The sequence below is a fragment of the Pholis gunnellus genome, assembly GCF_910591455.1.
Source record: "Pholis gunnellus genome assembly, chromosome: 12".
Classification (NCBI taxonomy): domain Eukaryota; kingdom Metazoa; phylum Chordata; class Actinopteri; order Perciformes; family Pholidae; genus Pholis; species Pholis gunnellus.
In genome coordinates, this window is record NC_136539.1 from 24,145,736 (window position 1) to 24,162,527 (window position 16,792).

A 16,792-nucleotide genomic window follows, 5' to 3' on the forward strand; every position below is an offset into this window, starting at 1 on the left:
GTTCGAATCCCACTTCTGACAAGCTTTTTGCGGTTCATTCAAAATAGTTTTTTCACATTAGTTCGAGTGGAATTAATCAGGAATGACAAGAGACAGAATAAAGGGACTGATACGATGCAGATATCATGAATACAGTCTGAGAACACAGAAGTCAATACATACCTTGTGTGTCGGCCGTTTGTTGTGATGCACATTTTAAACTCTCTGATCTGATCAAATGTGTTCAAAGGTGAACTAATGAAGACTAATAGATGATGTATAAATACTGTCATTTAAACTAAGTGGTACTTCTTCTATCTCTCTCAAACATTTATAAAATGCTGATTTTTATTATTTAAATGAATTTCCTGCGTCTTCCTCACATCAATTTAAGTTTGTCAGCTGTTATGAGTAAATCAGTAAAGAATTATTGATCAATAACCTTTTATTTTATTTTTTATTTTAGACTAAGAGTTATGATTATTGGATGATGGAGCCTTATAAATAAAACATAATCAATGCTTTTAGTGTAAAATAATCATAATAATCTGTTTGTGTTTGCCTATCTTTTAACAGAAGTATTTTGGTTGTATATATATATATATATATATAAAGTTATAGCTATTTTCTATCTATCTATATATATATGGATAGATTTAAAACACATGGTTGAGTGTCACAGCAGAAGAAGGTCGTGTTATGGAGACATGATGAGTTTCTACTGAACAAAACCAAAAACACTGATGACTATAAACATGAGTACATCATGGAAACAAGTGGAACTGACGGGGTGGAACTATTGGGTCCGCCGGACACGTAATGGGGTGCACGGGCCCTGATTAGGGGAAAAAAATGCACCTGTTGGCAAGTCGCGTTCTGTGTCTTTCTCTCCGCCGTCACGAGCGGCTGCAGAGTCCTGTCTCTCTCTCTCTCTCTCTCTCTCTCCCAACCAGCGGAGACGTTGCGTGAGGCCGCGTGATGAGCTGCGTCGGTAGCGCGCAGTCTGCAGGCCTCCTGTCCGGGGGGACGGCGTGTGTTTGGGGGATGGCTGGTTCAGGTATATATGGTTTTCATTATGTATGGGAAATGGGTACAATTAAGAAATCTGTTAACGTTGTATTTGTGTTTTAAAGAGCTTCCTGAGCAGTGCACGAGGTAGCTGGGGGTCCAAGTGGGTTGAGGAAGTTTCTTTTGGGTTTGTTTTCTGTTTATTGGCAGTTATTTGTGATTAATTAAGTTTTCATTTATTTTCCAGTTAGTGGCACGCTGCCTTGGTCTTTAGTCTCTTTTCTCTTACTGCTACAGTATTCTAAAGTGCACTGAACTCAACCACAGAAGAAGAGTTGAACCGTTGTGGAGGACACTGTAGCTATGTCCCAATTCAGGGTCTGCATCCTTCGGAGGCTGCATTCGTAGACCGGTTACGTCACAGCGCGGCGACTAGGCTGTCCCATTTCGCATTTTTGTCGAAGACTCCTTCGAATGCAGCCGACGAATGCAGCCTTCAGACCCCAGATTTGAAGGATACATCTGATGTATCCTTCGCGGCCCAGCACATCCCGAGATGCATTGCGTGCCGGTGAAGATTTTATTTGAACAAACATGGCGGCGACTGATGCGAGAGCTGGAGACGCGGCAGTATTCACTTTTAAATGTAAGTATTGGGTTTCATCTCACTCGAATGTCACCGATACTAATGTTGAAGCAAATTAAGAGATCGTATAACATCACGTGTGTTAAAATGTTCCGTTAAGTTACGTGACGTTGGTAACTGACAAGCTAACTAACGTTAGCCGCTGCGCTATTACCGGCAGCTCGGCTGCCTGCATCCGACCGTAGTTAAGCCTTAAAGTAACTTTTACTTTAAGGCTTTACTTTCAAACCTCAGAGGTTGAATAATATCTTACTGAGGTTGTGATGATTTTACAGATGATTCATACTTCATATCATGAACATAAACGGACCAACGTGAGCTCAGGTAGACAGGTAGTGAACCTGAAATATCACCTTAAATCCGGTAACGTTAAGATTAATTACACGAATACACTGAAGTTGAGTGTTTTGCTGATTCTGTTCTTGTTGTGTTACAGAGAGCAGGAGCTGAGGGGAGAACGATGGACAAACATTCAGCAACCGTAGCTTTGAATTAAGACATTAGTCCGTTTATAATATCTGCATTTGACCATCCTGTACTTCAGGTTACAGTTATATTAGCTCATCATTATAAAGCTTCACTAATAACACAACCAGTAGATCCTCCTCATGTGTTCATGTTGCTGTCACAGAGATGACAGTTGTGATGTCACCTTTTTATTTTATTAATTGAAATTGAAATAAGACATCCATGTAAAGGATTTCTGTGTGAATGTGTGTATATTCTGCTGTGTAAATTATAAAAAGTATGTGTTACTGCAAGTTAATAAACATGTTTGCTGACATTTGTTTTGCTGCTGTTAATGTTAACTGTCTTGATTGATTTCCTCTGCCTTAGGATTGCTATGTATGTGTGAATGAAATGAAATAAAGTAACAGATAAATACATTTAATTACAAGAACTATAACTGATTGAAAATGAGTTATTTAACATAGTAACTGATTTCATTAACTGATTAATTTAGAAAAACAATATTATGAAAAAGATCTATGAATTAATTATTGAATAACTGATTAAACACTAAACTAAAACCTTGGAGGCTGCATATATACTGAAAAGGTGTTTAGTTTAATGTATATATATTTATAATCCTGCTGAGCAGGGATTATATATAGATATATATATATATATACACACACTATACATGTATATATACTATAAATATATACACACACTATAAATGTGTGTATATATATATATACTATAAATATATATATAATCCTGTTGAGCAGGGATTTTAGGCGACGGGAGCAGCAAGAGGGGGCGGGAACAGCTGTTGACGCAAACAGGAAGTCCTCTGTAGCGTAGGCCGTCTCATTTCGTAGACCGCACGGTCTAGCCTACGCGGTCCTCAAAGGACGCAGCCCACGTGGACCGCGAAGGCTGGGTCCTCCGAAGGATGCAGCCCCTGAATTGGGACATAGCTTGTGTCTCCCTGATCTTACAGGTAGACGTCAAACATTGAAGTCCTCTGACCTGAGAGATCCACACACACACGCATCACAACACAACACTTGGCCAAAGTATTTTTTTAAAGTATGAACACTTGTATTTTAGGAGGCCAGGGGATCTATTTTCTTCAAATATATTCAGATTTATTTGAAATGACTGTAGACAAACAGATATAATCAGTTAAATCAGAGTTATTATATTCTAGAAGGACCAGAAAACATTTTTTGTATTTTAAAAAAATCTAAAAAGGACTTCTCTGATCTGAGGCAGACTCAGGCCGTAAACTAGAGGGTTACTGATCACAAACTCCAGAGATAAGACCACGATCACGATCAGATTGACTTCATCGGCCTTGAAACGACTGAGCGTGAGCTCGCAGAGAATTGAGTAAAAATAGTTGACGAACGTCACGATGTGAGGGAGACAAGTTCGTAACGCTTTTCCTCTGGATTCTGACGAGCTACTCCTTAAAACCAGCAGACTGTGCAGGAAGGAGTACAGGATGAAGAACAGGGGCACGAGGGTCTTTGACACGGTAAATAAAGTTCCTACTATTCGGTTCACAGTCATGTCCACACAGGAGAGCTGGACCACCGAACAAAAGAGCCGGTGCACTTTGTTTCCACACAAAGGCAATCGAACAGTGAGATAAACTAAAACGCCGACAGCAAACGCAGGAAAGAGCAAAGCGAACATGAGAAGATACGTTTTCCTGTGATAGTGTAAGGGCTGTGGTGGGCCGTCAGTTATCACAAAGTTAGAGCTATTTTATAATTCTTCTTAAATACACTACATGTGTTATAATTTATAAAAATATGTTTCCCATCATCTTATGTTCTTATTGCACAGCTACTGTGCTCCTCAGCTGCTCTGCTTCAGTGCAGCTTGTTTTAAGTAGAGCTTTTATCCAATCAGAGTTCACCTCTGTGTCTCTAGGTAGAAGAGAGGCCCCAGGCCTGCAGACTCACCAGTGAATCCATGTGCAGGTTAAGTGAATGGGGACGATGTTGTTGATCGTCATAGTGTTCAACCAATCAGATCTTTACTTTGACATGTTGGGCGTATTCTTTGACGTGTCAGAGCTGCTAGCTGGCCTACAGCTACGTTAGCATTAACACACAGCTCAGTTTTAAGGAGCAGCTCTGCAGTGAGGTGCAGCGTGCGCTGTGATTGGTCGGTGGGCGAGCACGTGACTATTGTGAAACAAAACTTAAGCTGAGGCTTAGTCGGAGTAGTGAGAGTTCAAATTGAAAGATATGGAAGAAATTATGACTTTTTTTTGCATTTTGCTTGGCGTAGACTTCTGGACTGACCCCCTTCACTTTAATCAGCAGCTGGCGGACAAGTGAGGATTAGTAGCTTTTATTCACAAATACACTGTACACACACTGCTACATTCACAGCTGTAACATTGCTTCTGACTTCATACTCATCAGGTTTGCGGTACACTGGTGTAAACCCTCTCAAAGTATAACAGACACACATCTGACAACCTTGCAGCTAAACTAACTGATGCGTTGGAAACTTACTGGGAAAGAAGCTGCATGTGTCCACGACATGGTGGCTGCTAACTCTCCCAGGGCAGTGAACTGGAGACTCAGAGGCCTGTTTTGTGCAGACACCACAGCTGGTGATGAATTTAGCTTTATTCCCCTGTTAGAGGAGAAAGTACTCACACAGTGACAGTGACACACAAGAACATGAGAATTGATACTCAGACTTCAAATGAAACAAATATAAGATGCTTTTAAAAAGGGCTTTCCCTCAGATATATAAAAGGTTATATATAACAGATGTCTATATATATATATATATATATATATATATATATATATACTTAATATTACAGATTGTATCATATGTATTTCATAATATGTTGTATATAATGCACATTGTATTTGTGTGTTGTATCTAAACTGATTGTAAAATAAAAAGTTATAAACATTGTGAGAGCAAAATCCAACCGCACAAACTTGAATTTTAAATCTAATTTGTTCTAGATCCTCATATTAAAGGCACCATTTTTTATTTTAATTCAGTCTGCCAGAAAGAGTATTTTTACATAAAATATTTGAGAAATGGACAAAAGAACTAGATTAATTTGACACCTACAGTATGCCTTTCAAAGAAGTATTTTAACCTGTGGATCTGTGTGTTTACGATGCTTATACAACCTGTGCAACGTTAATATTGTTGATCAGGTTGATGTCTTTTAAGATAACATCTATTCTAATTGTAGATCTCCTTCAAATGAATGTGATGGCAAACAAAATCTATGGACAAACACGTTGAACATATTCCAGCATATTTTGTGGCTTCATTGTTTGCTTTATCTGCATGTTTAGTTTTAAAGTTTGTCAGAAGAACCCTTCTTCAAAATTCTGATAATTCCTGCTTTGATCTGAGGCAGCTTCAGGCCGTAGACTAAAGGGTTAATGATCGGGGGAATGATCAGATACTCTAAAGATAAAACAATTGTGATTATTGGATTCATTTCATCAGCTTTAAAGACGTGTTGGACACCGCAGGACACGGGAGCGGACAGATGGAGGAACAAACAGACGATTAGGGGGGCCCCCACCGGGGTCAGGTTGGGTTTGCTGGGCCTCACGTACCACCCGCTCGATCTCCCAGGTGACAGCACCGAGCACAAACGAGGCGGGCAGGATGGTGTCGGGAATAGAGTCTCCCTCTTCCGGGGCAAACTGACGGGAGAGTGCGTCCGGCTTGCGTCTCGGCTTCTTGTGGCCCGGCCGGTAGGTGATGGTGAAATTGAAACGGGCGAAGAACAAAGCCCAGCGGGCCTGGCGAGAATTGAGGTGTCTAGCCGTGTGGATATACTCCAGATTCCGGTGGTCGGTCCATACGATAAAGGGAAGCACTGATCCCTCCAGCCAGTGCCTCCACTCCTCCAAGGCTAACTTGACAGCCAACAGTTCTCGGTTGCCTACGTCGTAGTTCCTTTCCGCCGGGGAAAGTCTACGGGAGAAGAAAGCGCAAGGATGGAGGTTAGAGTCGGAAGATGACCGCTGGGAAAGTACAGCTCCGACTCCGGAGTCCGAGGCGTCCACCTCGACGACAAACTGGCGGGTCTCGTCAGGGTGGAGAAGGATGGGAGCCGAGGCGAACCGCTCCTTGAGGGCACGAAAAGCCTTGTCGGCCTCAGGGGTCCACGAAAAAAGCACCTTGGAGGAGGTGAGTCGCGTCAGCGGTTCTGCCGTTCGGCTGTAGTCCCGGATGAACCGTCGGTAAAAATTTGCGAACCCCAGAAACTGCTGGAGCTTCTTTCGTGAGACGGGTACCGGCCATTCCGTTACAGCTTTAACCTTCTCTGGGTCCTTTCTCACCCGACCCTCCTCAATGAAGACACCCAGGAACTGCACGGAGGTAACGTGGAATTCGCACTTCTCAGCCTTAATGAAGAGCTGATTCTCCAACAGACGTTGCAGAACCTGGCGGACATGGATAGTGTGCTCCTGGGGATTCGGGGAGAAGATGAGTATGTCGTCAATATACACAAACACAAAACGGTTGAGGAAATCGCGGAGAACGTCATTGACCAGAGCTTGAAAAACGGCAGGTGCATTGGTTAATCCAAACGGCATCACCAAGTATTCGAAGTGTCCCAAGGGAGTGTTAAAAGCCGTCTTCCATTCGTCCCCTTCGCGAATTCGGACCAGATGATACGCGTTGCGGAGGTCCAGCTTGGTGAATATCTTGGCTCCAGCTAGGGATTCGAAAACAGAGGAGATAAGCGGTAACGGGTATTTATTCTTGATAGTAATTTGATTCAAACCTCTGTAATCGATGCAGGGACGGAGGCTCTTGTCCTTCTTGGAGACGGAAAAGAATCCCGCTCCCACGGGTGACGAAGAGGGACGTATGATTCCTGCGGCGACGGAGTCCGTTATGTATCTCTCCATGGAGTCGCGTTCTGGCCGGGAGAGGTTATATAGCCGGCTCGTGGGAAGTGGGGCTCCCAGGAGCAGGTCAATAGCACAGTCGTAGGGACGATGAGGGGGAAGTGAAAGGGCCCGCTCCTTGTTGAATGCCTCTCCCAAATCCATATATTCCCGGGGAACACCGGAGAGGCTAGGACCGTTGTCAGGTCCGCTGGGGGGAAGAGCTTGACGGGGAACCGCAGATCTAAGGCAGCGGGAGTGACAGGCGGAACTCCAGCCGGTGATTCTACCCCCAACCCAATCGATCTGTGGACTATGATCCTTGAGCCAGGGAAGTCCCAGGACCAGGGGGGTCTGAGGGGACGGAAAAGCGCAGAACCGGGTCTTCTGATTGTGATTACCGGACACGAGCAGGGAAATTGGCTGAGTCTGGTGTGTTACCTCGACCAGTGAACTGCCATCCAGTGTGCTCACTGGCTGAGCACGCTCTAACGCTTCCACTGGGATCCCTTGACTCAGAATAAACGCAGTGTCCAAAAAGTTATCTTCAGCCCCAGAATCAATGAGTGCCGACAGGTGCACGGGCCCAGATGACAAACAGAGGGTGACAGGAAACAGTAAGCGAGGCTTGGAATGGGGAATTCTCCTGGAATCGCCCGCCAGCACCCCCGCTCTTACCGGCGAGCTCTCTCTTTTGGCCGAACAGAGCAAACGGCCATGCGGTGTCCCGACTCACCACAGTAAAGACAACCTCCTGAGAGGATGCGTTGCTCTCTCTCCTCTGGAGAGAGATGAGTCCGCCCGAGCTGCATCGGCTCCAGGTGGTGGCACGGTAGGAGAGCGGGAGCGCGCAGGGCTATAGTGTCGGAACGGACTCGGAGACTGAGGGCTGAAGGCAGAAGCAAACTGACGCACAGGATTGGAAGTCCTCTCCCGACGACGTTCCCGGATACGGTTATCCATCTTGATCGAGAGAGTGACGAGATCCTCCAAAGACTCCGGCTCGTCCCGGACCGCGAGCTCATCCTTCAGACGATCCGAAAGACTGTTGCGATATATCCCCTTCAGCGCCTCCCTGTCCCAACCGGACTCCGTGGCCAGAATCTGGAAATCCACAGAGTACTCCGCTGCGCTGGTGGAACCCTGACGAAGACCGAGCAGGCGCTGAACAACGTCCCTGGTGTAAACCGGGTGGTCGAATACCCTTTTGAATTCTTCTAAAAAGTACTCGTAGGGAACCCGGTCTGAGCTGCGTCTGTTGAGCCATGCCTCAGCCCAGACCAGGGCCTTGCCGCGCAGTAACCCCACCGTATAGGCTACCCTCGCATTGTCCGAGGCATATGTGCGAGGTTGCTGCTTGAAAACGAATCCACACTGGAGCATGAACCCTCTACATTCATCTGATGCTCCATCATAGGGTACAGGTGAGGGAACGAAAGACTCACGGGTGCCGGATACGTCCACAGGAACCGGCTCCGGGGGAGAACGGCGTAGCGTGAGGCCCTGTATCAGGCTTCCTATCTCGGCTACCTGGGTCCCGATCGCATGCTGGGAGGCTAGTAAGTCCTGCAGCACATTATGGTGTTGCCCGAGAAGAGCGCCTTGGCTGGAAATCGCCCTCTGCAGATTATCCGCAGGATGAGATGCTGCTGCGGCGGCTGGGTCCATAACTGGTCAGTCCGTTCTGTTATGAGATGATGTCGAGGTGGACCCAAATGCACGCCACACAGCAGGTTATATCCAGCAAAGGACTTTATTAAGTGATGCAGAACAAAAACTAAGTATAAACAACCTAACGCGGCTAAGTGTCCGGTGGAAAAAAGGTTTCTCCTTCTCCACCGGAGTCGGGAGGGCAACTCGACCGACGCCGGTAAGGGCAGTCTTCGGAGACGGGAGGGCAACTCAACCGCTCTCTCTCACGGCCAGGACGGCATGATTGTGTGGGGTCCCGGGGTCCGACACGGTGAAGGAAGGGGCACAGGTCTACGGCGCTGAGTGGCAGAGGAAACTGCAAACAAAAGTGGATTACGAAATGTAAAGACACGGAGTTCCGACTTACGTGACCAGACTGGTAACTGGACGGACTGACGCCGCGTCGGAGAAACGCCGTGGTATTTAACCACAGCATGTGGCGATCACCGGAATAAGTTACAGCTGCGGCGAGGGGCGTGGTTGTGGGCGGAACACAAGGGTGAAAACTGGCTGACATAAAAACAAAACATAAGCACATGGCCCTACATAACAATAACAGACAGGGGAAAACAACAGAGGAGCACACAGACGGGAATCCTAACACAAAGTAACTTGACTGGACTCGTTGTGAATGGGCTCTTTGGATGTCACTGAGGTGGCCTTGGATGTAGTTATAGCAAACTTGGTTAGACCAGTGGCCGAGAACTTTAATGGTGTGAGATTCCTTGTCGGTATGCTGTTGAAGTGACTCCGATGTGGAAGAAGTGACCAGAGTATAGATCCAGAGAAATCGGGAAGCATGGAAGAACCAAGCCTTGAAAACACGGAAGGAGCACATGTAGGTAAGGCGAAAGGACGGGGTAACAGGGCAGTGATGACGAAGTGGGTGGCTGGGTGTGAAGGAGCCCCACACAAGTTGCAAGCCAGAAAAGAGCAAGCCACAAACACAAGTTCACCAACAAGGACCACGCCAATAACAATATGAGTTTCGAGATGTTTGTTGCGTGATGGAATGATTGTTAGATTTAGGAAGGGGTCAAGGGAGAGGGATGAAGGGTTGGGATAGGGGTAGAGGGATGAAGGGATGTAAGAGTGTAAGGATAAGAAACGAGGAGGGTAGAGAAGGTCGTAGATTGAAGGTTGGAAGAGCGATGGGGGACCGTTGGTGTCCTGATGGCTGGCGGGAACTGGGGGAATGGCGACTGTAGAGTGGGGGTCGTCTCTTTGGAAGCTCTGATGGTGCAGAGTTCCCCAAAAGATCCCCAAAAAGATCACGAAGTCGGATGCCGGTGGACATTGCTGGTGTCGTTCAGATTGGAGCGGATGTAAGAGAGGTACGCAGGGGAAGACCAACGACCAAGAATCTTAATAATGTGGTCGTGAATTCCACCCCCGGCGCCTTGCCACCAAGGAGCTTTTTGACTACCTTAGCGACCTCTGCCAGGGATATGGGTGAGCCCCCCAGGTCTTCAGGCGCTGCCTCCTCTGCAGAGGACATGTTGGTCGGGTTTAGGAGTTCCTCAAAGTGCTCTTTCCACCGCCCGACGATGTCCCCCGTCCGGGTCAACAGTTCCCCCCCCCTGCTGAGAACAGCCTGGGGTAGGCCCTGCTTTCCCTTCCTGAGCCGTCGGATGGTTTGCCAGAACCTCCTTGAGGCCAGCCGAAAGTCCTTCTCCATGGCCTCCCCGAACTCCTCCCATGCCCGAGTTTTAGCACCCGCGACCACCGCAGCTGCAGTCCTTCTGGCCTGCCGGTACCTCTCAGCTGCTTCAGGAGACCCCTGGGCCAGACAGGCCCTGAAGGCCTCCTTCTTCAGCTTGACGGCTTCCCTCACCTCCGGTGTCCACCACCGGGTTCTTGGGTTGCCGCCACGACAGGCACCGATGACCTTCCGGCCACAGCTCCTAGCGGCCGCATCTACAGTAGAGGCTTTGAACATGGTCCATTCGGATTCCATGTCCCCAACCTCCCTCGGGATGTGTGAGAAGTTCTTCCGGAGGTGGGAGTTAAAGACCTCCCGGACAGGGTCCTCCGCCAGACGTTCCCAGTTCACCCTCACTATACGTTTGGGCTTGCCGGGTCTTTCCCACCGGTTCCCCTGCCATCTGATCCAACTCACCACCAGATGGTGATCAGTTGACAGCTCTGCTCCTCTCTTCACCCGAGTGTCCAAGACATACGGCCGCAGATCAGATGATACGATTACAAAGTCGATCATTGATCTCCGGCCTAAGGTGTTCTGGTACCAGGTACACTTATGAGCCACCTTATGTTCGAACATGGTGTTCATTATGGCCAAACCATGGCTAGCACAGAAGTCCAATAACGAGACACCACTCGGGTTCAGATCAGGCAAGCCGTTCCTCCCAATCACCCCCCGCCAGGTTTCTCTGTCATTGCCCACGTGAGCGTTGAAGTCCCCCAGGAGAACTATGGAGTCGGCAGGCGTCGCCCTTTCCAGGACCCCTCCCACCGACTCCAAGAAGGCCGGATACTCTGAACTGTTGTTTGGTGCATAAGCACAAACCACAGTCAGAGCCTTGCTACCCGCAACCCGTAGGCACATGGAGGCGACCCTCTCGTTCTCCGGGGAGAACTCCAACACAGCGGCGCTCAGTCGGGGGCTCGTGAGTATCCCCACTCCCGCCCAACGCCTCTCACCTTGGGCAACTCCGGAAAAGGACAAAGTCCAACCCTTCTCCAGGAGCTTGGTTCCAGAGCCAGTGCTGTGTGTGGAGGTGAGTCCAACTATATCTAGCTGGTATCGCTCCACCTCCTGCACCAGCTCCTGCTCTTTCCCCGCTAGCGAGGTGACGTTCCACGTCCCTAGAGCTAGTCTATGCTGCCGGCGATCGGCTCGCCCAGGCCTCCGGCCTGACCCGCCGCCCGGTCTGCATTGCACCCGACCCCGATGCTTGTCCCTGCGGGTGGTGGGTCCACAGGGTGGCTGCTCCATGTTGTTTCTTCGGACTGAGCCCGACCGGGCCCCATGGGCAAAGGCCCGGCCACCAGACGCTCGCCGACGAGCTCCCCTCCTGGGTCTGGCTCCGGGAGGGTGCCCCGGTTTTCCTGGTCCGGACGAGGTGGCTGAAGACCGTGGGCTGCTTATCATCAGGGTTCTTTTGAACCGCTCTTAGTCTGGGCTCTCCCCTGAGACCTGTTTGCCTTGGAAGACCCTACCAGGGGCTACTGCCCCGGACAACATAGCTCCCAGGATCACTGAGCCACTCAAACTCCTCCATCACGTTAAGGTGGCGATTCGCAGAGGAGGGCGATTCACGGAGGAGCAAATCTTATTTATTTATTTATTTAATCTGGTGGAGGAAAGCCAAGTGTTTAGACCGTGTGCTGGGTTTGGGGAAGGTAGCGTGACAGTGAGGAAATCGTCTAGGACAGTTTTCAACCACTGTAAAATAAAATACTCAATACTCAAATACTCAAAATAAAAGGCTCCCCTCTCCCATCAATTGAATCTCTGTAGAACAAAACACATAATCAAAGAAAAAAGGTTTATGAGCAGCTGTTGTCCTTCACAGATACGAACACAGAATTCTGCCTCTTACTGTTTAATATTTCACAGCATTCAGCTCTTCATTGTCAATATTGTGATTATTTATTGTGTAATATGTTTTGTCTAAATAAGTTCTGCTGCTGACACTGTGTATATACAGTGTAGTCCTGATCCTCTATATGAACCAGTCTCAGTGTAGTCCTGATCCTCTATATGAACCAGTCTCAGTGTAGTCCTGATCCTCTATATGAACCAGTCTCAGTGTAGTCCTGATCCTCTACATGAACCAGTCTCAGTGTAGTCCTGATCCTCTATATGAACCAGTCTCAGTGTAGTCCTGATCCTCTATAGACCTCCATCAGTAAAGAGACCATCAGAGAGAAGATGGTCTGTTTCTATAGAGTTATTCTTGATGCTCGTCATCGGAGCCACCGGGTCGGGTTCTGGTGAAACCAGATGAACTCATGCAGGTTCACCAGAACCTCCTTCAGCTCAGACTCTTTATTATCTTCACACTGAGTTGTTGATTACCATCTGAGTTCGTCTTCTTTGTTTTCATGAATATGAGGCAGCTGCACACTGTAAATGATCAAAGTCTACAAATAGTGGAAATAATAACAAAATGCTTTCTTTGATTTATTCTTTTTATTTATTCACAATACAATTCAAAACCATGTTTTTGATTTACTGACAAACACTGAAAAACTAAAGTTAAAGAGAAAACTCCGGAGTATTATTAAAGAAATGATGATTGTTAAACAGCAGCAACAGTATGGTTTATGTCCTCCATAGAATCTGACTCCACTTTTCCTCTCAGGGCACCAAATGACAGAAGCACACGCTCCTGCTGTCAACGCTGTTGATTTAACGAGACACAGAAACAACGATGCCAATAAAGTTCATCAGAAACTAACAATTCAGAGTGTCGATAGAATCAAAATGTTGTGTTGTTACAGTCACTCTGTATTTAGTGTTGGAGTGTCACAGCCGACTGTTTTTAACTACTATGATCACGTTGTTGGAGTTGATTGATACTGTGGCACATGGACGCTTCATGCTACATGCTACATGCTACGTGTATTACCTACAGGCCACAGCGTAAATGATCTCTTCATCACTTAGAATTGTAGAGACGAGATAGTTTCATTTCATGTGTTCTGACTGATTTACACAACAAAATGAATATAGATTACATTCTAATCTAATAGATCTTTAACTCTTACAATCACATGTCTAATATCTGGCTCATACATTTCTCCTGTGTTCTTCTTTCACATCACTATATTCAAAGGACATGCATGAGGGAGTCTCCAGTATATCCTCCGTCTTATTAACTTAAGGCTCCTTGACTGGAAAAAGGTTGAGACACTTCTGCATTACACCGTTTTGCAGAACAATCCACTCAGGTGTTTATAAATGTCTTTCATTTTCAGTCCGTATATGATCGGATTAAAGAGAGGATGATACAAAATCATTTGTAAACTCAATATAAATTGTACAGTTTTGGGAAACTTAGCGTCCAGTCGAGCTAAAAGAACATCATACGTAACCAAACAAGAAAAGCTGACTAGAACCAGCAGGTGAGGTAAACAGGTCTGTGCAGCTCTGCTCCTGACTTCTCTGCTGCTTCGATAGGTTATTACAAATATCTTTATGTATGTAAAAACTATGAAGAGCAAAGGGAGGAGAACCACATTTACAAGCACGATCAAGCCATATATGTTCAGCAGTTGTGATCTCACACAGTGAAGGTTGTGAACTGTGCTGTTGCAAATGATTCCTTTCAAAGTAAAGCTACAGAGTTTTTTAGAAGCAATCTGCGGCATCGGCACTGCAATCTGAAAGGAAGGCACAATCCAAGCTGAAATCAGGAGGATTTTAACAGTGTTTTTTGTCATGATGGTTGGATATTGCAGAGGTTTACATATAGACACATATCTGTCATAGGCCATGACTGACAACAGCAAGAACTCTGAACCAGTCAGAGCGTAATATATATACCACTGGAAGATACAAGCCAAGTAAGATATCATCTGTTTCTCAGATAAAAAGTCAATCAGAAGCTTTGGGTAGATAGCAGTGCTGTAAAGAACAGAGTTGATCAATAAAGCTGCAATAAATACGTACATCGGCTCATGGAGGTTTTTGTGAATCACTATAATGCACACAATAGTAGAATTACTGCAGATTATTAGAAGATATGCTGTAAACATGATCACAAAGTACAGAAATCCATATGTGTGCACTTCCACATGCCCACCAAAAGTTATATATGTCACATTTAATTCATTATCCATTCAGGATGTCTAAAAGAAAATGTTAATGGAGAAACAGGTGCCTGACTAGAAGTCTCATATCAGCTGCATCACAGGATTTGATTCAGTCTCCTGTACCTTGAGGTGCACCAGCAAACACACAGACAGAGAAATGTGGGCTGTTTTTATCAGACTGCTTCAGCCTCAACGGAGCTCATTACCCTCTGCAAAGGAAAGGCTGCAAACATGTCAACAACTTCACTGCATATTTCAAACTTGATCATATTCAGCATAACTAACACACAGTTCAAAAAGACATGTTAGAACACACACAAGGGGAAACATGCCAGTATCTCATGGACTAAATGCACAACCAAACATTTGTCAACATATATTTCAGTTCAATGAATGAAGAAGAGATGTATCCAGGTTAACAAGGCTCACAAGGGAAAACATTAACATTATTCACAGACAAGGTTACAATTGCAATCAACCAGTTTGAAAAGCTTTCACAGTTTATGGAAGTTGTCTATAGTACGTGTATCAACTAAATATACTGTCAATAGTGTTCATACAAGTCCTGTGGTCTCTTCAGATAATAAAGACATTCAGTCAACAGGTCTCCCCTGACCTAGAGCAGACTGAGGAAGCTGCTGAACTTTTATCAGGTTGTTCTCCAGCACTGAGAACAACAACCTGTGCACACAAGGTCCAAAGGGAGATACGGTGTGTCACAAACAGACTACATGTGTTGGACTGTTGTGTTGCTAAGTTATACCTGAGCCCAGACTTCTAAATGAATCAAGTATTTCTCGTATTTAAAATGTTCCATTATTTGGTGTTGCACACTTTTGAGATCAGAGTTCAGGACACATTGACATCACATGCAAACACATCCTTTTCAAACTTATATTAAAAAGTCTTTAAGGGCGAATATTTAATTTCACTGTCTGTTGGGGGGACAATCAACATAAAACAAATTCTCAAGAGCAAATTCTGAGGGGAACACCAAAGGTGCTGCCAAAAGTCAGAAAAGACTGAATGAAGGACGTGTTCGATGGGATGATTATGTGTTGAGGAGTCAGATGAAAAGGGGCCCTGTGCCGGGAGGAAGAACGGGAGCCAAAGGTTGGTCGAGGTTGTGATCGGTTGGATGATTGGGGGCAAGGTTCTCTGCTTCATCATCCCCCAAAGTAACTTGACTGGACTCGGTGGGAATGGGCTCTTTGGATGTCACTGAGGTGGCCTTGGATGTAGTTATAGCAAACTTAGTTAGACCAGCGGCCGAAAACTTTAACGGTGTGGTCTGGGATTCCTTGTCTGGAAGCGGTTGAAGTGACTCCGGTGTGGAAGGAGTGACCAGAGTATAGATCGACCCGGGACCGCGTGGCCCCTTTGCCTGTGATGAACGGGGGATTTTGCGGGGAAGTTCGGCTGGCTGAACTTGAGCTTGGGCTTAAGTAGTCGCGGATGGGTTCTTACAGACTTGGGTACGAGTCTAGTCGGAAAGGTAGATGGGCTGGAGTGGACCGTATTGGTTGGTCTTGCTGCATTTGCTTTTGAGGATGCCATCTTGAGAAGCAGAGATTAGGTGTTCCTGTTGCGGGGTCTTGGCCTCCGCATGAACGGCGTTGTATTTAACTACGTAGTTTAGTTGCGTGAACCTAACGAGGCAGTTTTGTTGTCTGAACCCAACTAAGCAGTTTTGTTAATCATAATAATAATAATGCAAATTTATTTGTAGCGCACTTTTCATTCAGAAAATCTCAGATTGCCACAGAGCCAGTACATAGTTAAAACATAGTTCACTAACAAGGACCACGCACATAACTGTATGAGTTTCGAGAGGTTTATTGCATAACGGAATGATTGTTGGATGAGGAAGTGGAAGAGGTAGAGGGTTGCAGGGATGAAGGGATGCGGAGTAGGGGTAGAGAGATGAAGGGATGTAGGGTAGGGGTAGGGGTAGAGAGATGAAGGGATGTAGGGTAGAGGGATGAAGGGATGTAGGGTAGGGATCAAGGTAGAGGGATGAAAAGAAGTAGGTTAGGGATAGAGGTAGAGGGGTGAAGGGACGTGGCGGGGGACCGTTGGTGTCCGGCGGCTGGAGGGAACGGAGACTGTTGGATGGGGGGCCGTCTCTTGGGAAGCTCTGGAGGTGCAGAGTCCCCAGTCGTTCCTGTAATCCTGCGAGAGTGTCACGATTAGGCTTTGCCTCTGTGTTCTGTGTTTGTCTACCTGTCAGTCACTCCCTCAGCCTAATTCCCTTCACCTGCCGCTGATCAGTAATCAAGCACTTCCCCCTCATCAGCACAACTCTTCTCACCTGTTCTTCCCTCTTCATAAG

General features: G+C 46.3%; 1 protein-coding gene across 1 annotated transcript; it reads right to left on the minus strand.

Moving 5' to 3' along the window:
• Positions 1-13,566: 13,566 nt before the first annotated feature.
• LOC306704498 (olfactory receptor 6K3-like) lies at positions 13,567-14,487 on the minus strand (the record flags this gene model as incomplete). The annotated part of the gene is made up of 1 exon (XM_079170870.1): positions 13,567-14,487. The coding sequence occupies one exon, from the start codon at positions 14,485-14,487 to the stop codon at positions 13,567-13,569; it is 921 nt and encodes a 306-aa protein (XP_079026996.1).
• Between the last annotated feature and the right edge of the window lie 2,305 nt (positions 14,488-16,792).